The following is a 23,649-nucleotide window of genomic DNA, read 5'->3' on the forward strand; positions in this document are numbered from 1 at the left end:
TGCAAACTTCACCCAGCACCAACGTCAGGACTGGAGCTGTAAGGCAGAAACACTCCCCATTGTGCTCTGCACCCTACACAAATAATACTGGACAAGAAATATGTTCAGAAGGTTTGCTTCCTGAAAAATCATTGGGAATTACAACGGACAACTTCAAGCTGAACACAAAGATCATTTCAGATTTGCTGCATCATATAGGAAGTTGGAGAAATGCTAATTTTTATTGAATTTACTGTAGCATTTAAGTGCGTAACATTTTAAAACTCACATTCTCAAACCTTCATGGGGATGAACGTGTGTAGCAACCAGCTGTTGGGTTTCATGGTCCCAGCGTGTTTCGGAAGTCACGAACATTTAAAGTTGAATGACTGGGAATTTTCCCAGGGCGAGAGTAGGAAACACCAGCCGTTTAAAATGAAGTGGAGACGTCAGAGGTAAGTTTTTTACCCAGATGGTTGTGAGTGCCTAGAATGCATTGCCAGGGGTGGTGGTGGAGGATGGAACATTGGGGGATTTGAAACGACTCCGTGACAGGCACATGGATGAAAGAAAAATAGAGGGTTATAAGGTAGGAAGGGTTCAGTCTGTTTTTGGTAGGAATATATTTTTAAATGTTGGCATACAGTACGGTAACTGATCCTTTTGGCCCACGAGCCCGTGCCACCAAATTACACCCAAATGACCTACAACCACAATACATTTTTGAACAGTGGGAAGAAACCAGAGCACCTGAAGAAAACCCATGCAGACACAGGGAGAACGTACAACCTCCTTGCAGATAGTGCCAGATTTGAACCCTGGTCGCTGGAGCTGTAACAGCATTGCAGTAACCGCTACACTAACCACATAGATCGGCACAACATCGAGGGCCAAAGAGCCTATACTGTCTGTAGTGTTCCATGTTCAAAGTTGTGCAAGATGTTGTCCAACTGAGGGCTGGTTGGCTGTTCGGAGATGACAATGTTGCCAGGCAACAAGCTAATGACTGGAAAATAATAGCAACTACTGAAAACTGAGGCCTCATCTTCCTTCTCTGGTGAATATAAAAGATTTGATGATGTTACTTGAGGAACAGTGTGATAGTTTTCCCAGGTGGTCTTTATTACCACATACTGTGTGAGAGCTTGCTGTGTGTAAAGGGCAGGCATATTGCCTTCACTACCGCAGTGATTTCAGAAAAGTGTGGCATTGTCTGGTGAAGGATTTGGGAACATCCAAAGATTATAAATCGTGCCAGGGGCCTTTCTGTCTCTCCTATTCCCAGACTCGATCCCTGCTTTCACACTAAATTTGAGGTGTTGCCAGAGAGAGAGAGAGAGAGTGGCAGATGGTCATAGCTAATGTCTGACAACACTGGATGACAAAGGTTTACTTCTTGAAAAAAAATTGGGGTTTATGATCAGCAATTTCTTTTTTGAATATTTTATTTAAATTTCCATACATGTAGTAATATCCAAATACAGAAAATAGTAGTCATATATTCCAATCAATTATACACCAATAAAATCCTACCAAATAGTCTCCCAAAATAATAATCCCCAAAGGAAAGAAAAAGTAAAAAAAAAGAAAAGATGGAAATAAGAAAAATTAAGAAAAATTAGAAAAACAAAGCTGGTTACCAAAATAAACCCACCATTCACACATCTTTCACTTCTCAATATCATCATTTATTTATCCCAAGGAGTTAGCAATGTTTCATGAGGTTTGGGGAAAGCTCTTTATAAGTTAATACCTACAATATGTAAATATAGGCATCATATTTTCAAAAAAAGTATCATATTTATTCCTTAAATTATATGTCATTTTCTCAAGAGATATACGACTATATATTTCCACATGCCATCTTTCCATTCCCAAATACAAATCTGATTTCCACGTCACTGCTATACATTTTCTTGCGACTGCTAATGCACTTTTCACAAATTCCTTTTGGAAAAAATTCGATTTCATTTTTGGTCTTATCGCAAAATGTTACCCAATAAGAAAAGCATTGGATCTTGTGGAAATTTCGCTCCTGTAACTTGTTCTAGAAATTTTCCTAATCCTATCCAAAATGGCCTCAATTTTGAACATGATCTTGTATAATGCAAAAAAAAAGTACCTTCCTCTTGACTACATCGAAAACATTTGTCTGATAAATCTGATTTTAATCTATTTAATTTTTCTGGAGTAAAGATACAATATTTGTCATCCTGTCATACCATAATTCTTGCCAATTTTTATCTGCAATACCTATGTTTAAATCTGTTTCCATCTCTGTCTAGATCTATGGATTCCCTGCATCAAATTTACCTTTTGCAATAATATATACATAAGAGATATGCATTTTTTAATAGATCTGTTACAAATCAAAAGTTTCTCTTTCACTTCTTTCAGGCAATAACATTATTCGACCCAGTTTATCTTGTAAATACACTCTTATTTGATAATAACAAAATATTTTATTATTTTGTATCCCATATTTATTTTTTAATTGATTGAATTACATTACATTTTTTCATTCATAACAATTTGCTACATTTCTGATTCCTTTAGAAAACCAAATATTAAAAAGTCAATTGTTCACAGTAAATGGTCTAAATCTATTTTGAATCAAAGACATTTTAGTTAACCCAAAATTCCTCATTCCCATTTCATTATTTATTTTATTCCATGTGTTAATCAAATGTTTCCACAGTAGTGTGTCCCTGTCTCCAGATATTAATCTTGGTTCCCATTTATGCATAAAGTCTTCTGGTATCTTCTCTCCTATTTTATCCATCACTATTTTTTCTTCTTCAAAAAAAAGAGAGAAATCTTCCTTGTGTAGCTTTATAATATTTTTTTTAATTTAGGTTGCAGGCCTCCTCGTTCATATTTCCATTTTAATTTTTCTAACAAAACTCTCTACATCATATTTATTTAATTCCTGAAAACATTTTTGTGAAAGAGATATGGGCAATGTTTGAAAAGATATTGCAGTCTTGTAAATATATTCATTTTTATACAATTAACTCTTCCCTATAAGATTATTGGTAATTCCATCCACTTCTTAAAATCTTCATCAATTTTCTTCGATAAAGGGGTATAGTTCAGCTTATATATATATATATATAGTTTAAATTATTATCTACTCATATCCCTAAGTATTTTATTCAATTCATCGGCCATTTAAATTGAGAATCTCTTTTACTCTGAGTGTAATTACTTCTAGAAAGAGGCATAATCTCACTTTTGTCCCAATTGTCCTTCTATCCAGACATTATTCCATATTCTTTTAACCTTAAATATAATTTAAAGGCGGTGGCCCCGGTCCGGGCACAGGAAAAGCAGTGGCGGCCCCGGCCCCGGTCCGGGCAGAGGGTGGGCCGCCGCCGCCTACCTTCTGCTCGGACTGGGGCCAGGGCCACCGCTGCCTTCCAGTTACACCCCAGTTACACAGCAGTAAGAAAGGGTGTGACTCGGTCAACCCCATCAGAATCCAACTGGGTCCCTGACCTACCTCAGAGGTAGTTAGAGAACCCAATTAAACTTACCTCAGGTGATTTGCGACCAGGTATGGTCCGAGACCTAAGAGGGGAGGCAGGCCCCTCCAGCCCAGGTAAGAAACCTGCACAGGAGAAGGCCACTCCAATATAAAACCTACGACCCAAGGACTTCGCTGCCACGTCCCAGCTTGCTTGGCCACGGCACACGAACATGGGTGTAAAGGGTGGGGCCAGTACTGCGCACACTGCACTCCACCTAAAAGCTCCTTTGCGCAGGCCCGATGACATGTCCACGTCCTCCCCCTCAAAAGATGCTCACAAACAATTTTCCCTTGCTACCGCTGCAACCGTGTCTGCCTGTCCGGTATTGGACTTGTCAGCCACAAACGAGCCTGCAGCGGATGTGGACAGTACCCCTCCATAAATCTTCGTCCGCGAAGCCAAGCCAAAGAAGAAAAAGAAATATAATTTACGCAACAAACTTTCTGATTCCGTCAAATAAATTATTACATCATCTGTAAACAATTAATTTTATACTCCTCTCTACCAGCTCTAAAACCTTTAATATCAGAATCAGATCTAATCAAGTCTACCAATGGATCTATTGCTAAAATAAATAAAGCTGGAGATAATGGACATCCTTTGTCCACTGAATCTTGTTATTTGTTACAACTTTAGTTTTTGGTCCATTATATAAAACTTTTGTCCAATTTGCAAATATTGGTCCCAGTCCAAATTTATCAAATATTTTAAATAAAATATCTTATTTTAAACCGTCAAATGCTTTTTTGGCATCTAAGACCACTGCTGCATTTAAATCTTTCTCTATTGCACCAAATGCATTGTACTCAATAATCTAGTAACATTATCTGTTAATTTTTTCTTTTTAACAAAACCAGACTGATTATGATTGGCAACTTCAAGATGAACACAAAGATATTTCCAGATTTTCTGTAACATGTTGGAGAAATATGACATTAACCTTTATTGAATTTAGCCTGTTTAATCACATCATGATGCTCTCAGGTTGACTGTACATGTTGCACACAAATATGAGCAGCCCAGGGTTTGTTTTGCTTACCAATTTAATAGAGCTCATAGGCTTTCTTAATAAGTGCAGTCATGCTGAATCTTTGAGCCTTGAGAGTATACTTGCCACAAGTGTAACCGGACGTATCACAGCTGTGGCGATATTGATGAGACATTTCTGCTGTATTAAATCCTCCTGAAGATAATAAATGCTATTGCCTGAAGAACATGTGCATCATCATGTGTTTAATCTATATCAATGTAATGCACAGCTTCTGTATAGGTGAGCTGCTTTTATACCTGTCTGCATCTATCCTGAATAAGCATGCCCAAGCTGAAGACATTTGCATAGCACCTGCACTGAGTGCCTGCCCAGGCCTGCTTGAACTGACCAAAACAGTTTGCTTTATGGGCATTATTCTAGTAGATTTAAAATATGACACAAAAATAGGTTTAAATCTAAAAAGAGGTACATGATAGGAACATTTTAATGCAATTTTTGTGATTAGTAGCCCAAAATCTATAAAATAATCCCAAAAGTGTTCAGGAGGCCAAATCTTCATTGTCCAGTATGTCTACTCAAAGTTGGCAGAGGACATGAGTGAAGCAGTAAAATGTCTTCACTCTTAGCTGGGTCATCTGAGAGCATCCATGGATCAGAATCCTCAAGGTAAACTTGATAAAGACTGACTGCAGGACTCTTCGGGGTGGGGGAACAGAATTAGGGAGATCTTTCAAAGGACAGGAAACTCCATAACTGTGTGTCGTCCACTGCAACAGAGTGAATTTATCTTGAAAGTAGCAGTGGCAGACTGGTTATATCTTCGGACCCATCGTCAGTGGCAAAAGGAGATGAGCACTCAGCATCACAAGGTCAGCTTCTTCCCTGCTGCCATCAGGTTCCAGAATGAACAGCGAACCAAAGACACTACCTTACCTTGACTTTTTGTGCACTGATTGTTTTTTGTAAGGTGGTTTTATAGGAATGTTTGCAGTGTGATGCTGCCACAACAACACCAAGTTTTGTGACTTGTTTCGAACATTAATTTCTGATTCTAATGTTGCTTGCACTGATGATCCAGGAACAAATGTTCAAAATCTCCTTGGGTAACTGGAGAATTTAAGTTCAGTTTAATTAAACAAAGAAATGAATAAACAATTGCAAGAACCCGTATGTTTCACCAATCTCGTTTTGAGTAGAAAACAAACTGGCGGTGCTGCCAGAGTGGCTGTAACGGTGGCGCAGTTGCTGTTGTGGAGTGGGGATTGGAGAGACAGCGCTACCCCGTGGAATCCAACTGTCCAGTCCAACTGCTGTCAGCTCCGTATAGGCTTTTAATTGCCTGTTAAAGGAACCGCCAGTGGTTTTAAAATCCTGCGCCAGTGCGGATTGGACCCAAGGTGGCAATGCCTGTATACGGCAGTGGCCACGAAGGGTTAGAAACATAGAAAATAGGCCATTTGGCCCTTCAAGCCTACACCACCATTCAATATGATCATGGCTGATCAGTCTTTAGGAAAGCAGAGGACTGGTGCAGGGCATGAGGAAATGGGGAGATCAACCCTTCCCCCCCACCTGTGTTTCAGAAGCAGAGTAGACGACCGATGGGACGGTTGATCAGTGAGGGGCTCTGCGGCTGAAGAAGATACAGCTGGCAGGCTGTTAGTGTCTCGAGGCGAGGAGCTCCTGGCAACAGTGGACAAGGAACTCACACCAGGCTGCAGACTGCTGGAGACTGGCTTGAAGGAGTACCAGGTATTAGGACCAGGATGCTGGAGGCTTCCTGATTGCGTTGGAGGCTTGGGTTGCTGAGGGTTCAGACTGAAGCCTGTGTGGCTGTGTTAATGCCAAAGGTGAATCCACGAACACTCGGTGACTCTCTTTTCCTTCTCATTCTCTGATTATAAGGAGTGCCAGGTCGATTTTTATTGATAGCAAATCTTTGTCTTCCTTACTGTAGACTGAGGGAATTATCACATTTGCTGTTTTAGTTCATGATGCCAAAATCATCTTGAATCTACCACCAGCATGGGGTATAGTACCTTGATGAAGGGCTGAAGCCCGAAATGATGGCTATGTATCTTTGTTAAAGTATGGGTATACCCCGCTTTACCAAACTACTGGTATAAAAGCAAAGACCCATTCACTACTATTGGAGGCTTTCTTCATAAGCCCATTCAAATCCTTTCGTAAAAGCGAACACAGCTTTCTTCGTAAAAGCGAGTTTGCGTAAAACAGGGCACACTGTTAGAAATTGTGCCACTATATGAAGTTTGACTTTCTCCAGCACTGTTTTTGCTGGAAGAGCTGAATAATCTCCACCAGTTCGAAATCTGGTATCAAATCAACCCGTGCCCAATCAGCCCAAGAATATTCACGCCTCGGGTGCATCGCAGGACACTGTCGCGAAAAATGCCACTCGACAGTTCGTTTCACCAGATGGTGCAGGTCAAGTAAGCGCCGGAACTACCACGACACGCAGCTCATCGACCCAATTCTGGGCACAGGAGGAATCTTGCTTTAAGAGTTTGCGAAAGGATCTTCCTTTTGCCTGGCAGGTCACCGCACATCGAGCCTGCTGCCGACAGCCCAACCCACTGCAATCCCTCGTCTGAGCGCAGAGCGACAAGTCAGGATGAGTTTAAGCAGCGAAGCCATCCTCATATTTTCAGGTATGCATTCAGCTCCTTTCTTTCTACGAATTACAGGGGGGTGGGGAGGGGGGGGTTGCTTTGAAAGGTCGAAGCCCGAGTCCTTGATGTGAGAGACGGGGTGACTGACACAGGCGAGTCTGTACCTGTTCCTGCTCCGTCTGGAGATGCTGCTTCAGGTCTGGAAGGGGTTTCCGACTCGCCTACCTGAGCGCCCCGTCTACCTGCACGCCCCGTCTACCTGCGCGCCCCGTCTACCTGAGCGCCCCGTCTACCTGCGCTCCCCGTCTACCTGCGCGCCCCGTCGACCTGCACGCCCCATCGACCTGCGCGCCCCGTCTACCTGCACGCCCCGTCTACCTGCACGCCCCGTCTACCTGCGCGCCCCGTCTACCTGCACGCCCCGTCTACCTGCGCGCCCCGTCTACCTGAGCGCCCCGTCTACCTGCGCTCCCCGTCTACCTGCGCGCCCCGTCTACCTGCGCGCCCCGTCTACCTGCACGCCCCGTCTACCTGCGCGCCCCGTCTACCTGAGCGCCCCGTCTACCTGCGCTCCCCGTCTACCTGCGCGCCCCGTCTACCTGCACGCCCCATCGACCTGCGCGCCCCGTCTACCTGCACGCCCCGTCTACCTGCACGCCCCGTCTACCTGCGCGCCCCGTCTACCTGCACGCCCCGTCTACCTGCGCGCCCCGTCTACCTGAGCGCCCCGTCTACCTGCGCTCCCCGTCTACCTGCACGCCCCGTCTACCTGCGCGCCCCGTCTACCTGCACGCCCCGTCTACCTGCGCGCCCCGTCTACCTGAGCGCCCCGTCTACCTGCGCTCCCCGTCTACCTGCGCGCCCCGTCTACCTGCACGCCCCATCGACCTGCGCGCCCCGTCTACCTGCACGCCCCGTCTACCTGCGCTCCCCGTCTACCTGCGCGCCCCGTCTACCTGCACGCCCCATCGACCTGCGCGCCCCGTCTACCTGCACGCCCCGTCTACCTGCACGCCCCGTCTACCTGCACGCCCCATCGACCTGCGCGCCCCGTCTACCTGCACGCCCCGTCTACCTGCGCGCCCCGTCTACCTGCACGCCCCGTCTACCTGCGCGCCCCGTCTACCTGAGCGCCCCGTCTACCTGCGCTCCCCGTCTACCTGCGCGCCCCGTCTACCTGCACGCCCCATCGACCTGCGCGCCCCGTCTACCTGCACGCCCCGTCTACCTGCACGCCCCGTCTACCTGCGCGCCCCGTCTACCTGCACGCCCCATCGACCTGCGCGCCCTGTCTACCTGCACGCCCCGTCTACCTGCACGCCCCGTCTACCTGCGCGCCCCGTCTACCTGCACGCCCCATCGACCTGCGCGCCCTGTCTACCTGCACGCCCCGTCTACCTGCACGCCCCGTCTACCTGCGCGCCCCGTCTACCTGCACGCCCCATCGACCTGCGCGCCCTGTCTACCTGCACGCCCCGTCTACCTGCACGCCCCGTCTACCTGCGCGCCCCGTCTACCTGCACGCCCCGTCGACCTGAGCGCACCGCCGCGCTGGAGCTGAGACCCCGGCTTCATTTTCCTTGGGGACGTTCAAAACCGGGGGCAGCTTTCATTGATTTGGCAGAATCTGCTAGGAAGCCAGGGGTAAAGTTGATAGCTTCTGGTCAGAGAGAGACTCTGGTTCTCTGCGGAGTGGAACAATCGGTTAATCACGTTCAATATTGAGATTTCTAATTGAGAATTGATCTGGTTTTCACAGCCATGTCCCAAATGCAATTGGGTGGCAACAATGCAGTGCCAACTTTCTAAATTATGCGCTGTTGGTGCTGTAATTCTGAGACGTTTCCACTGAGTTGGCTAGACAAGGATTGGGGACATGGGTTCAGGCTGAAAGGTGAACTGTTTAAGGGGACACTGGGGTCAACTTCTTCACCCAGAGGCTGGCGAGAGGCGACCCGGCTGCCCGCGGAAACAGTTGATTACCACACTTAAGAAAAATTTAGCTGGGTGCACGGATGGGAGGGGGTGGAGGGCTATGGTCCAGGGGCAGGTCGACGGGGCCAGACGGGATTACAGTTCGCCACAGAGCAAAACACAACTGTGATTCTAGTGAAACACACTCTGTAAATGCCGGAGAAACTCGGCCGGTCTCAGTGTTAAATATATTACCAACCTTTCGGCCCTGAGCCCTTCAAGGTAGAAACAAAGCACAGAATAAAGACTGAAGACTGGCCGGGGGAGGGGTCCAGTCCAACTAAAGGTGTCAGTTGAATATGATAAGGAGAGGTGAGAATTGATTTTGCCTCTGTGAAAGGAGACAGAAGGAAAAGGGTAGAGAGAGATAGAGTGGGTGCTGGGGGAAGAGGGGAGGGGGTTAGCAGAAACAGAAGATCATGTTAATGCCATCCAGTTGGAGGGTGTCCAGACAGAAGATGAGGCGTTGTACCTCCAATTTGTGGGTGGTTTCACTTGGGCAGTGCATGAGACCATGGACGGGGGGTGGAGGGGTTGAATTGAAATGGGTGGCCACTGGGAGATCCACGCTATTGCGAGATGGGCCGAAAGGTCTATTTCTGTGTTGTACTGTTCAATAGTTAAGCCAGGTTCAATTGTTGATGGCCCATTCAAATTAATTTAGATCATTCTAAATATAACATTAGCTATTACAAACACTGTTAAACCCGAAAAGGCCACTGCAAACTAGTTTTAAAAACCCTTCAGAAGAAGGGGATTGGCAAAGCATCGAAGATAAAATGATAAAAACATTGGACTTAATGTCATTCACCTGCCCTAAAGGTGGTCCTTTGGAAGTCGGCTCTTGAAGCAAAAAATCTTGCAATTGTTTTCTATTTTTCTTACTATTTTTGTCCCAAAAAATGCTTGATTATGTATATAAATAGGAAAGTCTGCAGACACTGTAGTGCAATACATGAAAGTGTTGGAGAAACACAGCAGGACACATATCTATAGATTTGGATACTCAAACTGTGGGGGGAAATAAAGCCTATAACTATTTGCTTTAACTATGATCTTCATTATTTTATAACCTCTAAGGTCTCTCCTGTGCCTCCTACACTCCAGGGAGTAAAGTCCCAGGGAGTCTAGGCTCCCCTTACATTCAATCTCACCAGCTCTGAAAATATCTTTTCTGATCCTGTTCTGTACTGCGAAAGTGGACAAAATTATTTGATGAATGAATGAAAACACGGTTACTAATTTCACCGTGCTTTATTGCTTTGCAAAGCACAAAAACTCTGGTACAGCAAGGGGAACATCCAGATGCAGTTATTCTCACCACAAGGTATTCTGCCAAGTTGCTCAAAAGAGACAAACTTCCAGCTTTCCACACATTCAAACAGACTTTCACATCCTTTTTTCCATAGAAGGAAAACCCTTATATCATCCAAAGAGGATAATATGAAAGTTGGTGTAGTGCCATTACAGCACCAGAGATTGGGACCAATGTTCGATCCTTCACTGTTTGTAAGGAGTTTGTAAGTTCTCCCTGTATCTGCTTTGGTTTCCTCCGGGTTTCCCATTTGGACCTAACCTTCAAAAACGTATGTGGCTTGTACGTCAATTGGGTGTAATTTGGTGGCACGGGGTCGTAGACCAAAAGAGCCTGTTATCATGCTGTATGTCTACATTTAAATTTAAAACACAGGGCATGAACAACTGAAGGCAGGAGATTATGATTCAGGTTTGGGAATGGTCATGAGGACATAATGGAGGAGCTCTGAGAACTTGTAAGGATTCTCAGACTTGAGGAGAGCACTGAGATGTGGAGCTATTTGTAAACAAGGATCAGAAAGCCAAGAGGCAGGGAGAGGTGATTCTATCCATAGCTCGAGATGTTCTCCTATGTTGTTTTTTCACCTGATAATCTGTTCTGGGACACCTGCTTGTTATGATTTTTATAAAAGACTGAGATGAAGAAGGATGGGTCAGTAAGGATGATATGAAGGTTGAAGGAGTTGTGCATGGTGTTGAAGGTTGTCATAGGTTACAAAGGGATAGATAGGATGTTGGGCAGAAATGTAACAGAGTTTCATCCAGATAAGTGTGAGATGATGCATTTTTTAAGATAATTACAGGGTTTTTATTTGGAAAGTTAACAGCGTGGAAGAACAGAGGGATCTTGGGGTCCAAATCCATCATCCCTCCAGGTTGCCATGCAAGTTGACAGGATAGTTAAGAAGGTCAATGAGATGCTGGGCTTCATTAGTCAGGGAACTGAGTTCAAGAATCAAGAATGTTGCAACTCTACAAATCTCTGGTGAGACCACACTTGGAGTATCGTGTTCAGTTTATGGTCACCTCATTATAGGAAGGATGTGGAAGCTGTGGAGAGGGTGCGGAGGAAATTTAACAGGATGTTGCCTGGATTGGTAAATAAGTCTTATGAGGCAGAGCTGGGACTTTTCTCTTTATGGCAAAGAAGGTTAAGAGGTGACTTAACAGGGATCTACAAGATTCTGAGAGGCATAGATAAGGGTGACAGCCAGTTCCTTTTACCCTGGGTGGGAGCAGCAAACATCAGAGGTGCACAAGGTGAAGGGAGGTCAATTTAGCAGAAACATGAGGGGAACGTTTTTTCTTTATACAGAGTTGTGGGGGCCTGGAATACTTTAACAGGGATGGTGGTGGAGGCTGAAACATTAGGGGCATTGAAAAGACTCTTAGACAGGCACATGGATGAAAGAAAAAAATAAAAGGTTATGAGATAGGAAGGGTTTAGATATTTTTATTAGAAATATATGGGTTGGCACAACTGTACTTTAATATTTTTTGTTTTATAAGGCTGGAGAGGTTCTTTGATTTATTCCATGCCTTCCAGGAAATCCCATTGCTACAGAGGATGGAAAATGTCCAGTCATGATGCCCAACCCATTGAAAACTCGTAGGTCTTGTAGCAAAGGAGCCCTTGCACTCATCTGCAGAACTTCCTGTTGGGTCCTTAGAGCTAGGGGAGATATTCTGATATCCTCAAGAAGTGTCCTGCTCAGACAATGTTCCTGGCTGCGCCCTTAAAACCTGTGTGAGCCATTTTCAACCTCTTGTGGCCGCATGGTTAGTGTAGCGGTTAGCGCGATGCTGTTACAGCGCCAGCGTTCGAGGCTGGGGTTCAAATCCTGCGCTGTCTATACGGAATTTGTACATTCTCCTCTTGTCTGTGTGGGTTTATGCTGGGGGCTCCAGTGTCCTTCCACCCTTCAAAACGTACCGGGGTTGGAGGTGAATTGGGTGTAATTGGGCAGCACTGACTCATGGGCCAGAAGGGCCTGTCACTGTGCTTTATGTCTAATTTTTAAAACATCTTGCTACAGTAGTCAGGATTTCACCCATTTCAAAAGGGCATTCATTATTCTGGTGCCCTGGAAGAGCAAGGTGACCTGGTTCAACGACTATTGGTCGGTGGCATTTATGTCTAGCATGAGGAAGTGCCTCGAGAGGTTGCTTATCGAGTGATCAAGTCTCTCAGGAAGGATCTGTACTCACTTCAATTCACCTATCAAAGCCAGAAGCAATCCCACTGGCTTTACACTCTTGATTATATCACTTGGCCCACAAAAACACCTACGTTTGTCTGTTATTCATTGACTACAGATTGGCATTTAACACTGTCATACTATCAACATTAACTAGTGACCTATCGTGGACACATCTCCTCATTTGTCAGGAAGACGCAACAGTGACTGCACTTCCTGAGAAGACTGAAGTAGGCAAGGCTACTGGGCACCATTCTGTCAACCATCTACAGGAGCTCTATCTAGAATGTCCTGCCCGGCTGCATCGCAATGTGGTACGGTTGCTGCAGAGAAATGGATCAGAGGTCAACCTACAGGACCTTAAGAGCGGCAGATCACTGGATTCTTCCCATCGATGTGATCTACCAGGATCGTTGTCTGAAGAGGGTGCGCAAAATCATTGAGGACCCCCTCCACCCCACGCGCAGCATCTTTCAGCTGCTCCCATCAATCTAGGAGGATCAGAGCCAGCACCACCAGGCTGAGAAACAGCTTCTTCCCATGGGCAGTGAGAATGCTGAACGACCAAAGGAACTGCTCACACTGACCATCCGAGACTCTACTATTTATTTACTTATTTGCATATTTGAATACTTGTCCTGCATATGTATGGTTTGTCTGGTTGTGTGTCTGTGTGTTTTGCACTGAGGACCGGAGAACGCTGTTTCGTCAGGATGTTCTTGTACAATCAGATGATAATAAATTTGATTTGAAAAGATTTTCTTACATTTTAGCCTTGGTGCATTTCAAACACAGTCAAATTTGTAGAGGTTACACATAGTCTGCTCCCTCCGTGATTTCCTCGTCCACTCCTCCTTCCCCACCAATCGTCCCCTTGGCACCTTCCCCTGTGACTGCAGGAGATATTCCACTTGCACCCACACCTCCTCTCTCATCACTATTTGGGGCCCCAAGAGGTCCTTCTAGGTGAAGCAACTTGTGAATTTGCAGGGGTACTCCACTGCATCCGGTGCTCCCACTGTGGGCGCATGCTGGAAGATCACTTCACTGAGCACCTTTGCTCTATCCACCACAGTGTGGAATTCCCAGTGGCCACCCATTTGAATTCCCCATCCCAGTTCCTTATGTCTGTTCATGGTCTCATGCACGGCCAGACTGAGACGACCCACAAATCAGAGGAACAACATCTCATCTTCCTTCTGGGCCCCTTCCAACCAAATGGCATTAACATCCATTTCTCTGGTTTCCATTAAACACCCCCATCTTCTTCTTGCCCTTTCACCTTTCCCCCACCATTCTCCCTTTCTCTCTATCTCTCTCTCTCTTTCTCTCTTTATCTTTCTCTCTCTCACTCTCTCTCTCTTTCTTTCTCTCTCTGTGTTCCTTTTTCCCCTTTGTCTCTTTTCACAGAGCCAAAATCAATTCTCACCTCTCCTCTTATCATATCCAATTAACACTTTTTGTTGGTCTCGACTCCTCCCCTGGCCAGTCTTCAGTTTTTATTCTGATGCCTTTCTGTTTTTTGCTTATTCCTTGAGGAAGGCCTCAGGCCTGAAATGTCTGTAATATATCTTTACCTCCTATGGATACGGAGAGACCAGTTCAGTTCCTCCAGCATTTCTGTGTGTGTTTATCGCAATCACGGCGTCTGCAGTCATTGGTGCTTCACAGAATTCATTTGGTGCCAACGAAGACATTTGACCTGGACTAACAACCAGTCTCAATCTGTGTGTGTCTCACTTCAGCATGTTTTCACTGAAGACAAATCAGAATTAAATAGAGCTAAGTAGGTCAATTGGAATATTGATTGTTTTAAAATTATAGAATATGCAGTTCAAAGCAGAATTATAATGTAATTCAAGATGGCAACTTTGATCGTCTGTCAGGAAATCAGCCTCGTTAATTGTGCTTTCATCTACTTTAATCTGGGAGATCAGTTTGTACAGCGCAGTAATGCATTTTGGACTTGATTAGATCTATTCCCTTCAACTCCTCCCTTCTGTACATTTGCTGTCAACACAGAATTACATCGAGAGCTCTGTATTAACCCTCTGATGGATGCTGCCCTCAATCTTCCTTTCAAGATAACAGACGCCACCTGATAATTTGATGCAGTAGATCAGCAAATGGGCAAATCATTTGTCTTCCATTTGTGTTGGAAATCATTTACACCACATCACATGAATGAGGCACCCCCCTCAGCCCTACCCTTCCCATGGTGAGGTGCCCCCCCCATTACAACCCCTCCCACAGTGAGGTGTCCCCTCATTACTGCCCCTCCCACTGTGAGGTGTCCCTCAGACCTGCCCCTCCCACAGTGAGGTGTCCCCTCATTACTGCCTCTCCCACGGTGAGGTGCCCCTCAGCCCTGGCCCCCACCACAGTGAGGTGCCCCCTCATTACTGCCTCTCCCACGGTGAGGTGCCCCTCAGCCCTGGCCCCCACCACAGTGAGGTGCCCCCTCATTACTGCCTCTCCCACGGTGAGGTGCCCCTCAGCCCTGGCCCCCACCACAGTGAGGTGTCCCCTCATTACTGCCCCTCCCACTGTGAGGTGTCCCTCAGACCTGCCCCTCCCACAGTGAGGTGTCCCCTCATTACTGCCTCTCCCACAGTGAGGTGTCCCTCAGCCCTGCCCCTCCCACAGTGAGGTGTCCCCTCATTACTGCCTCTCCCAAGGTGAGGTGCCCCTCAGCCCTGGCCCCCACCACAGTGAGATGTCCCTCAGCCCTGCCCCTCCCACAGTGAGGTGTCCCCTCATTACTGCCTCTCCCACGGTGAGGTGCCCCTCATTACTGCCCCTCCCAGAGTGAGGTGTACCCTCATTACTGACCCTCCCACAGTGAGGTGTCCCCTCATTACTGCCCCTCCCACAGTGAGGTGTCCCCTCATTACTGCCCCTCCCACGGTGAGGTGCCCCTCAGCCCTGGCCCCTCCCACAGTGAGGTGCCCCTCAGCCCTGCCTCTTCCACAGTGAGGTGCCCCTCAGCCCTGCCCCTCCCACAGTGAGGTATCCCTCAGCCCTGCCCCTCCCACAGAGGTGCTCCTCAGCCCTGCCCCTCCCACAGTGAGGTTCCCCTCAGCCCTGCCCCTCCCACAGTGAGGTGTCCCTCAGCCCTGGCCCCCAGCACAGTGTGGCATTTACTTTCTGGTGCAGAGTGCTGTTCTCTCCCTGCTGCTCCCTGTATTATCAGACCAGTAATTAGAAATCTTTGTACCAGCTGCCAATATCTGCTCCTGTTTCTGTCGGTTTGTGTCCAGGAGGCAAGAGCTCTGTACCATTGCTGTGGTTGGATCGTTTAAACGTTCTGGGTTTAATGATGAGTCGCTACATCAGGTCTCAGATCTCTCAGTGGGCAAACATTCCAGAAAAGCGATTACAACCACCTCTCTTTTACCAGAGCACTCGAGAAGGACAGGAATAGACACTTTGGGAAAACATTACATTGAGGAATTGATGGTATCAGGCAGGAACATGGGAGCATAAAATGGGAGCAATTTTTTTTAAATTAAATAAATTTTAATGTTTAGACATACAGCAGGGTAACAGGGCCTTTGGGCCCATGAGTCTGAGCTGCCCAAATACCTCAACTGACCTACACCCCCGGAACATTTTGAAAGGTGGGTGAAAACTGGAGTCCCTGGGGAAAACCCAGGCTGACACAGGGAGACAGACTGCGCCAGATTCGAACCCCAGTCCCGATCGCTGGCGTTGTATCAGCATTCTGCTGACTGCCACGCTAACGGTGCCACCCCTTTACTATGGGAAACATGTGGCAGAGATGTGGCAAATGTTCAGGGAACATTTTCATGGAGCTTGGTGCATTTATATCCCATTGAGGCAGGGAAAGGATTGTGTACAGCGGGTGTCGAAAATCTAGTTATGAAGAAAAGTTTCCGAGAGGTTTCAGTAGATAGGAACAGAAAGAGCACCAGATAATTACAACATGGCCATAAAAGGTCTAAAGAAAGAATTTAGGTGAATTAGAAGGGACTAGAGAAGGCCTTGGCAAGCAGGACTAAGGGAACCCCCAAGGCATTCTCCAAATATGTGAAGAAAAAGCAGATGGGTCATGTAAGGATAGAACCAATATGGGGTGATATTGGAAATCTGTGCATGGTGTTGGACAAGGTAGCAGAAGTCCTTAATGAATATTTTGCTTTCACCAGAGAAAAGGACCTCGGCAATTGTGAGGATGACTTAAAGCGGACTGAAACAGTTGAGCATGTTGACATTAAGAAAGAGGATATGATGGAGCTATTGAAAAGCAGGAAGTTGGATAAGTCACCAGGTCCAGACGGGATTCACGCAAGGCTGCTGTGGGAAGTGAGGGAGGAGATTGCTCAGCCACTGGTGATGATCTTCGCCTCATCACTGGGGACAGGAGACATACTGGAGGATTGGAGGGCTCCAAATGTTGTTCTCCTGTTCAAGAAATTACAGACTTTGGTGGTGGTCAAGCAGTTGAAGAAGATCCTGAGAGACTGGATTTACAAGCATTTAGAGAGGAATAATTTGATTAGGTTTCAGCCTTGTGAGGAGAAGGTTGTGTCTCACGAGCCGAATTGAATTCTTTGAATGTGTAATAAAACACATTGAGGTAGAGCGGTGGATATAGTGTATATGGATTTTGTTAAACATGTGATAAGGTTCCCCATACAAGACTCATTCAGAAGGTAAGAAGGCATAGAGTCCAAGGGGGGAGGGGGGGCTTTGTGACTACAGAATTGGCTTGGCCTGGAAAGTCAAAAGATAATTATAGACGGTTCGTATTCTGCTTCGAGGTTAGTGACCAGTGGTGTTCCACTGGGATATGTTCTGTGTCCCCTCCTCTTTGGGAATTTTTTTTTGATTTTGTGATGACATGGATGAAGAATTGGAAGGGTGGGTTAGTAAGTTTGTGGATGATACAAAGGTTGGTGGTGGTGTGGATTGTCTGGAGGGTTGCCAGAGGTTACACATCCTGAGGTAACACATGAAGGTCTGCAGACAACATGGTTGAAGTTAAAACACAATGCTGGAGAAACTCAGCAGGTCAAACAGTGTCCAGGTTGTACCTTTCTAATCCAGCCCTCTGTGATACGGCAACTCCCATGAATCTGCCACATTAGTTTGTGGATCTTCCACCAGGGCAATGCTATTAGCAGTGCTAATGCACTGTTTACACTACAGCCAAGTGTTTTGGTGATGCAGTCCTGTTTATTTCTCATATTTATCCCTTCAGGGTGTCATCCAAGAGACCAAGATGTGCAGAAGATGGTGCTAGAGATAATAAGCATTCCCTTAGGGGGTCAATTTCTGTTTTCCGGCATTTTCTGTGGTCCAGCAATGGCCAGGTCCCAAGATCACCAGATTAAAGAGGTACAACCTGTACTTTATACAGCAAAGATAACGATGCCTACCAATGTTTTGGGCTTGGAGCCCTTATAAATCATGAACGCTGCTGAGTCGGGCAGATAAAGTTTAACCCAGAAAAGTGTAAGGTGGTCCATTTTGGTCGGTCAAATTTGAATGCAGAGTACAATGTTAATGGAAGGAGTCTAATCAGTGTGGAGCTACCAAGGGATCTTGGGCTCAGTGTCCACAAGATGCTCAAAGCCGCTGGACAGGTTGGTAGAGTGGTTAAGAAGGTGTATGGTGTGCTGGCCTTCATTAACCATGGGAGCGAGTTTAAAGAGCTGTGAGGTAATGTGGCAGCTCTACAAGACCTTGGTTGGACCCCATTTTGAATATTGCGTTCAGTTCTGATCGCCTCAGTATGAGAAGGATGTGGATGCGAAAGGGAGGGTGCAGAGGAGATTTACCAGGATGTTCCCTGAGTTGGAGAGGATGCCTTATGAGGATAGGATGGAGTGAACATGGTCTTTTCTCTTTGGGTGCCAGAGGTGTACAAGATAATGAGAGGATTATTTTTTTTAATGTAGACGTACAGAACGGTAATAGACCCTTCTGGCGCATGAGTCTGTGACCCCAAATACACCAATTAAACAACAACCCCTGTACATATTGAAGGGTGGGGGAAAACTGGAGCCCCCGGAGTAAACTTATACGGACACAAGGAGAAGATACAAACTCTTTACAGACAACGCTGGAATCGAAACTGGGTTGATGGTGCTATACTAGCATTGCACTGACCACCCTGCTGCCCTAAATTGAACAAGTGGAAGGACAGGGCTGAAATGGCCAACACGAAAGGGCACAGTGTAAAGATGTTTGAATGTAAGTACAGAGGGGCATGAGAGAGGAAACCTTATCACACAGATCATGGTGTGGGTACATGGCTGCCGGCAATAGTGGTGGAGGCAGGTTCAATGGGATCTTTTAAGAGATTATTAGATGAAACTAAGAAAAATGAAGGGTTATGCAATTGGCAAACTCTAGGCAGTTGTTTGAGTAGGTTATTGAGTTGGCACGACACAGTGGGCCAAAGGGCCTGTACCATGCTGTAGATTTCTGTTTGATTTTCTCCTTGACACTTGTTAAAACTTCCTCCAGTTCATTTTACTTCTGCTGATCGGCAGAGATAGGAGCACCAAGTCCAGAATGATCAGCTGATGGACCTGGGCTAAGCATCTTATGGAAAGAGTTCCTCAGGGCTAGAAGCACAGTTGCCAGCTCATTACTAGGTAAATGATAGGTGAGGAGCTAAAGTCCTGACATTGTGTTTACCCACAGACACTTATTTCCCCCACCCCCACCAGAACAGAAGAAAAAATATCCTCCTCAAGGAGTCAGCCCGCTGAGCCTGCTCCGTCATTCAATGAGATCATGGCCAATCTGATGATGGGCTCTTCTCTGGAATCAACCTGGTGACCCTCCTCTGCCACCGCCTCCAGATCCAGTCCATCCTTCCTCAAGTAAGGAGACCAGAACTGCACGCAGTACTCCAGATGTAGCCTCAACCATACCTTAACACTTTTTATACAGCACAGTAACAGGCCTTTTCGGCCCACAAACCCATGCTGCCCGATTACACCCAATTAACATATGACCCCAGTATGTTTTGAACGGTGAGAGAAAACCGGAGCCCCCGGGGAAAATGTACAACCTCCTTACAGACAGCGCAGGATTTGAACCCCGGTCCAAATCGCTGGTACCGTAAAGGGGTTGCACTAACTGCTATGCCAATTGTGCTGCTTGTAGAGCACCATCCATGCCATCAGCACCTTGTACAGTTGCAGCATAACCTCCCTACTCCTAGATTCAATCCCTCAACCAATGAAGACCAACATACCGGGTTGATGATCACGAGGCTTAAGCCACACACGTCAAACTCTGGCCCGCGGGCCAAAGATATAATTATATTTGGCCCGCAAGATCATTTCAAAAATGTATTAGAGGTGGCCCGTCTTGCAGCGAGAGCCGATGCTGTTATTTGGTAATGTCACCCCCACCATCCTCCCCCTTCATTGCACATCCTTCCCCATTGTAACACGAGAAATTGTAACATGAGAAGTCTGTCGATGTCATCAGCCGACAAGCCGGTTGGAAGGCTACCCGCACAACCAGTCACTTCTCCCACCTGTCGAGCGGTGCGGCGGATGGGCGAGCGCCTGTGATTTCCTGTCGACGCGACGGGCATGGCAGGCTGCGCACGGCCCCCGGGCAGCGCGAGCCCCGCGCGACTGGCACCGGACGACCCTTCCACGGCGCGAGTGCACTTCTCCCGGTCGCCACATCCTTCAGTGCTTGCACCCGTGCGGACCCCAGGGACGGCTGGTTCGGCCCTGCACGTGAAGAGAGAGAGAGTGGCTGTCCGCAAAGGCTGATCGGCAGCACGCTGGGCCTGAGTGGGTGGGTAAGCAGGGGTGGGCAGAGGGTGTAGGTGAGGAGTAATGGGCAGGGGAAGTTATGGTGGTGCGAGGGGCAGTTAGAGGGAGGGATGAGTAAAAGGAGGGGTGGATAGGGAAGAGGTAAAAGGGGAGGGGCAGGGCAAGTAGGGGAGGGGTGATTAGAGGGTGAGAGACGGGTAGAGGGAGGAACAGGTTGAGGGGAGAGGCAGTAGAGTGGCGTGTATAGGATGGGGTGGGTAGAGGCAGAGCGAGTGGAGTGAGGGGTGAGTAGAGGTTGGGTAAAGGACTGGTCAGGTAGAGGGATGGTGGGTCGAAGGTGAATAGAGGCCTAGAGCCTGAGGAGTGAGCAGGAACTGCTGAGTCCTAATGCAGGCCAAAATGGACACAGCCTGTGAATGCTGACTACATCTCCACAGGGACCAAATAGGTTTCCCTCAGGTCAAGCAAAGGGTGAACTTGAGCTACCTGCTCCTGACCTGTAACATTATGCTCCTATAGATATATCCTAAAGTTTAACATTACATATGTTGAAAGAATAGAAAATATGCAGATGTTGTTGAAAATTTTCAATAAATATTTAGTTCGGCCCTCGACTTAGTCCAAGTTTTTAATTTTGGCCCTCCGTGAATTTGAGTTTGACACCCCTGGCTTAAGCAGTACAACATAATAATCTTGAGTGAAGTCATTCCATGCTGCATTGGGGCCTTCCCAATGGAGAAGCAAGCTCTTTGTTGACCAGGAGGTGCTGGGGTATTTTCTATCCTCCTCAAGGTGTCCTTGGTTGACAGGATTCGAGAGAAGCACAGTCCAGTCCGATTTGTAATTCTCACCACTCCCTTCCCGACACCAACACCAAAATACTGAGAGTGAGAGATACCCAGTTTTCATCCTTAATGGAATTTACATCAAGACTGCAAGCTGTGGAAATGTCGCTTCCCAGCTGAGTGGTGAATGCAGGCTCAATCTTCACATTTAAGGAAAGTTTGGACAAGTACGTGGATGGGAGGGGTACTGAGGGCTGAGGAATGGTGCAGGTTAGTGGGACAAGGCAGAATAATAGTTTGGCACAGACTGGAAGGGCCAAAGGGCCTGTTTTCTGTGCTGTATTGTTCTATGGAGGGAGAGTCGAGGACAAGAGGGTACAACTTCAGGATTGGAGTGCATCCACTTAGAACAGAGATGGAGAAGTATTTCTTCTGCCAGAAGGTGGTGAATCTGTAGAATTTCTTGCCACGGGTGGTTGTGGAGGCTGGGTCATTGGGTATATTTAAGGTAGAGATTGATAGGTCTTGACGAGCCAGGCATGAAAGGTTATGGTTAGAAGGCCGGACGGTGGAGCTGAGTGGGGAAATGGATCAGGTCATGATTACATGGCAGGGAAGACTCGATGGGCTGAATGGCCTATTTCTGCTCCTGTGTCTTATGGAATCCTCTCCACTGACCAACTGTTTCTTCGATCTCCAAGCATCCACCTGAGCAAAAGATCCTTCCTACTCTACCCACTAGCAAACCCTACCCTTCCTCATTTTTCATTCAGAACTGTGAACGAAAATTAAATCATATCTGAGCTGGAAACATGCTGCTGGTTGGAGGGCTCTGAGCTTCTTGAGGTCCACATTTTCTCTTCCAAAATATAAAAGATGTGGCGCCCTTGCTTAATCTCACTCATTCCATTCCCAATACCAACAAGACAGTGAAAGGCGACTGCGAGGTCTGCCCTCAAGGTCACAGCAGCCGCGAGGGATGGCAGACTCCAGGGAGGCAGAGAACTGGTGTAGGGCACCAGAAAACAGGGAGCTCACCCTCCATTTGATAAGGAGAAGCAGAGGAGACGATCAACGGGATGCTGACCACAGGGGTGGACCAGTGAGGAGTTCTGAGGCTGAAGAAATATACAGGCAGTGGGCTGTTGCTTACTGGATGCAAGGAACCCATGTGGGCTGCTGGCGACTGTGGTCGAGGGATTCACACCGGGCTGCAAACTGCTGAAGACTGGCTGAAGGGGTACCAGGTATCAGAGCCGGGATGTGAGAGGGTGCTGAAGTGTCCCTGACTGTGTCGGAGGTTTGGATCTGGAGCTCAGGTCGCCGATGGTTTGAACTGGACTCTGTGTGGCTGCGGAAGTGCGGGAGGCGAATCCACAGACACTCAGTGACTCGGGGGGTGGGGGTGGGGATCTCTCTTTTGTTCCTCTGATTGTCACAGGAGCTTCAAGCAATTTCTACCGATGGTGAATCGGTCTGCCTCACAAATTCCTTGTAATATTACACTGTCTTTATTGCATGGCAATAAACTGAATCTTGAAAGGTGAAGAGAAGCAGGAGGACACTGATGTTTACCATTCACCTTACTACCTACAGCTCTGCCCAAACAGAAGGAAGATTGGCTGGTTTGGCAACTGGCAGATCCATGGACATTCTACTCCCCTCTTTACCCATATAATTTTACAAGAAAACAAGAGATTTACCTTTGATTGAGCAAGTTAGTCGCTTAGTTCCCCTGATAATCTTCCCTAATCTTCAATAAATACTTTGCAGGAGATCCTGGGAGAAAATGAAAGGACTGGCTTAAGCATGGGGAGACGGAAACACAGATTATCCTGCCTGGTTCTCCTAAGATTACAACCCAACCTTATGTGAACTGTTTTTATGATTGACTTGTCTGTAAAATCAATGATTGAAGGCTCTTTTGGAAAAGCACCACAAAATGGTCACACACTATTGCACATGTGGTTGTGTGTTTCGCTATACTGAATACATGCTTTTTACCTACAGAATCAGAATTTATTGTCATGAACGTGTCGCAAAACTGATTTTTTTTTACACCATCATTACAGCAACATAGCTATCAATTGCCTTTCAAAAATAAATAGTGCAAGAAAATAGGAGAAAGTAAGGCAGTGTCTATGGTTCATCGATTATCCAGGATTCTGATGACGGAGAGGAAGAAGCTGTCCTTGTGCCGCTGAGTGCCCATCTTCAGGCTCCTGTACCTCCTTCCCGATGATAGCAGAGTGAAGAGAGCATGGCCTGGGTGGTGGGGGTCTTTGAGGATAAGAGGCTGGTTTGTTAAGACTCTTGTAGATGTCCTAAGTGGAATGGACTAGTGCCCGTGATGTCACTAGTCAAGTTAACACCTCTCTGGAAATTTTTCTTGTCCTGTGCATTGACACCTCTGTGCCAGACAATGATGCAACCTGGCAGAATGCTCTGTATGGTAACACCTGTAGAAATTTTC

General features: G+C 46.7%; 1 protein-coding gene across 3 annotated transcripts in view; it reads left to right on the forward strand.

Moving 5' to 3' along the window:
* The first annotated feature begins 6,919 nt into the window (after nt 1–6,919).
* Nucleotides 6,920–23,649, forward strand: part of LOC138753909 (protransforming growth factor alpha-like) — a 65,107-nt gene continuing 48,377 nt past the window's right edge. The window contains exon 1 of one of the 3 annotated variants that reach the window (XM_069917457.1): nt 6,920–7,169. In XM_069917457.1, coding sequence (XP_069773558.1) covers nt 7,133–7,169 — 37 coding nt within the window. In that variant the 5' untranslated portion in view covers nt 6,920–7,132. Of the gene's footprint in view, nt 7,170–17,908; nt 17,981–23,649 lie in introns of those variants that run through there. The other 2 variants (XM_069917458.1, XM_069917459.1) reach the window with 2 other exon arrangements.

The sequence above is a fragment of the Narcine bancroftii genome, chromosome 2 (genome assembly GCF_036971445.1).
Source record: "Narcine bancroftii isolate sNarBan1 chromosome 2, sNarBan1.hap1, whole genome shotgun sequence".
NCBI classification, from domain to species: domain Eukaryota; kingdom Metazoa; phylum Chordata; class Chondrichthyes; order Torpediniformes; family Narcinidae; genus Narcine; species Narcine bancroftii.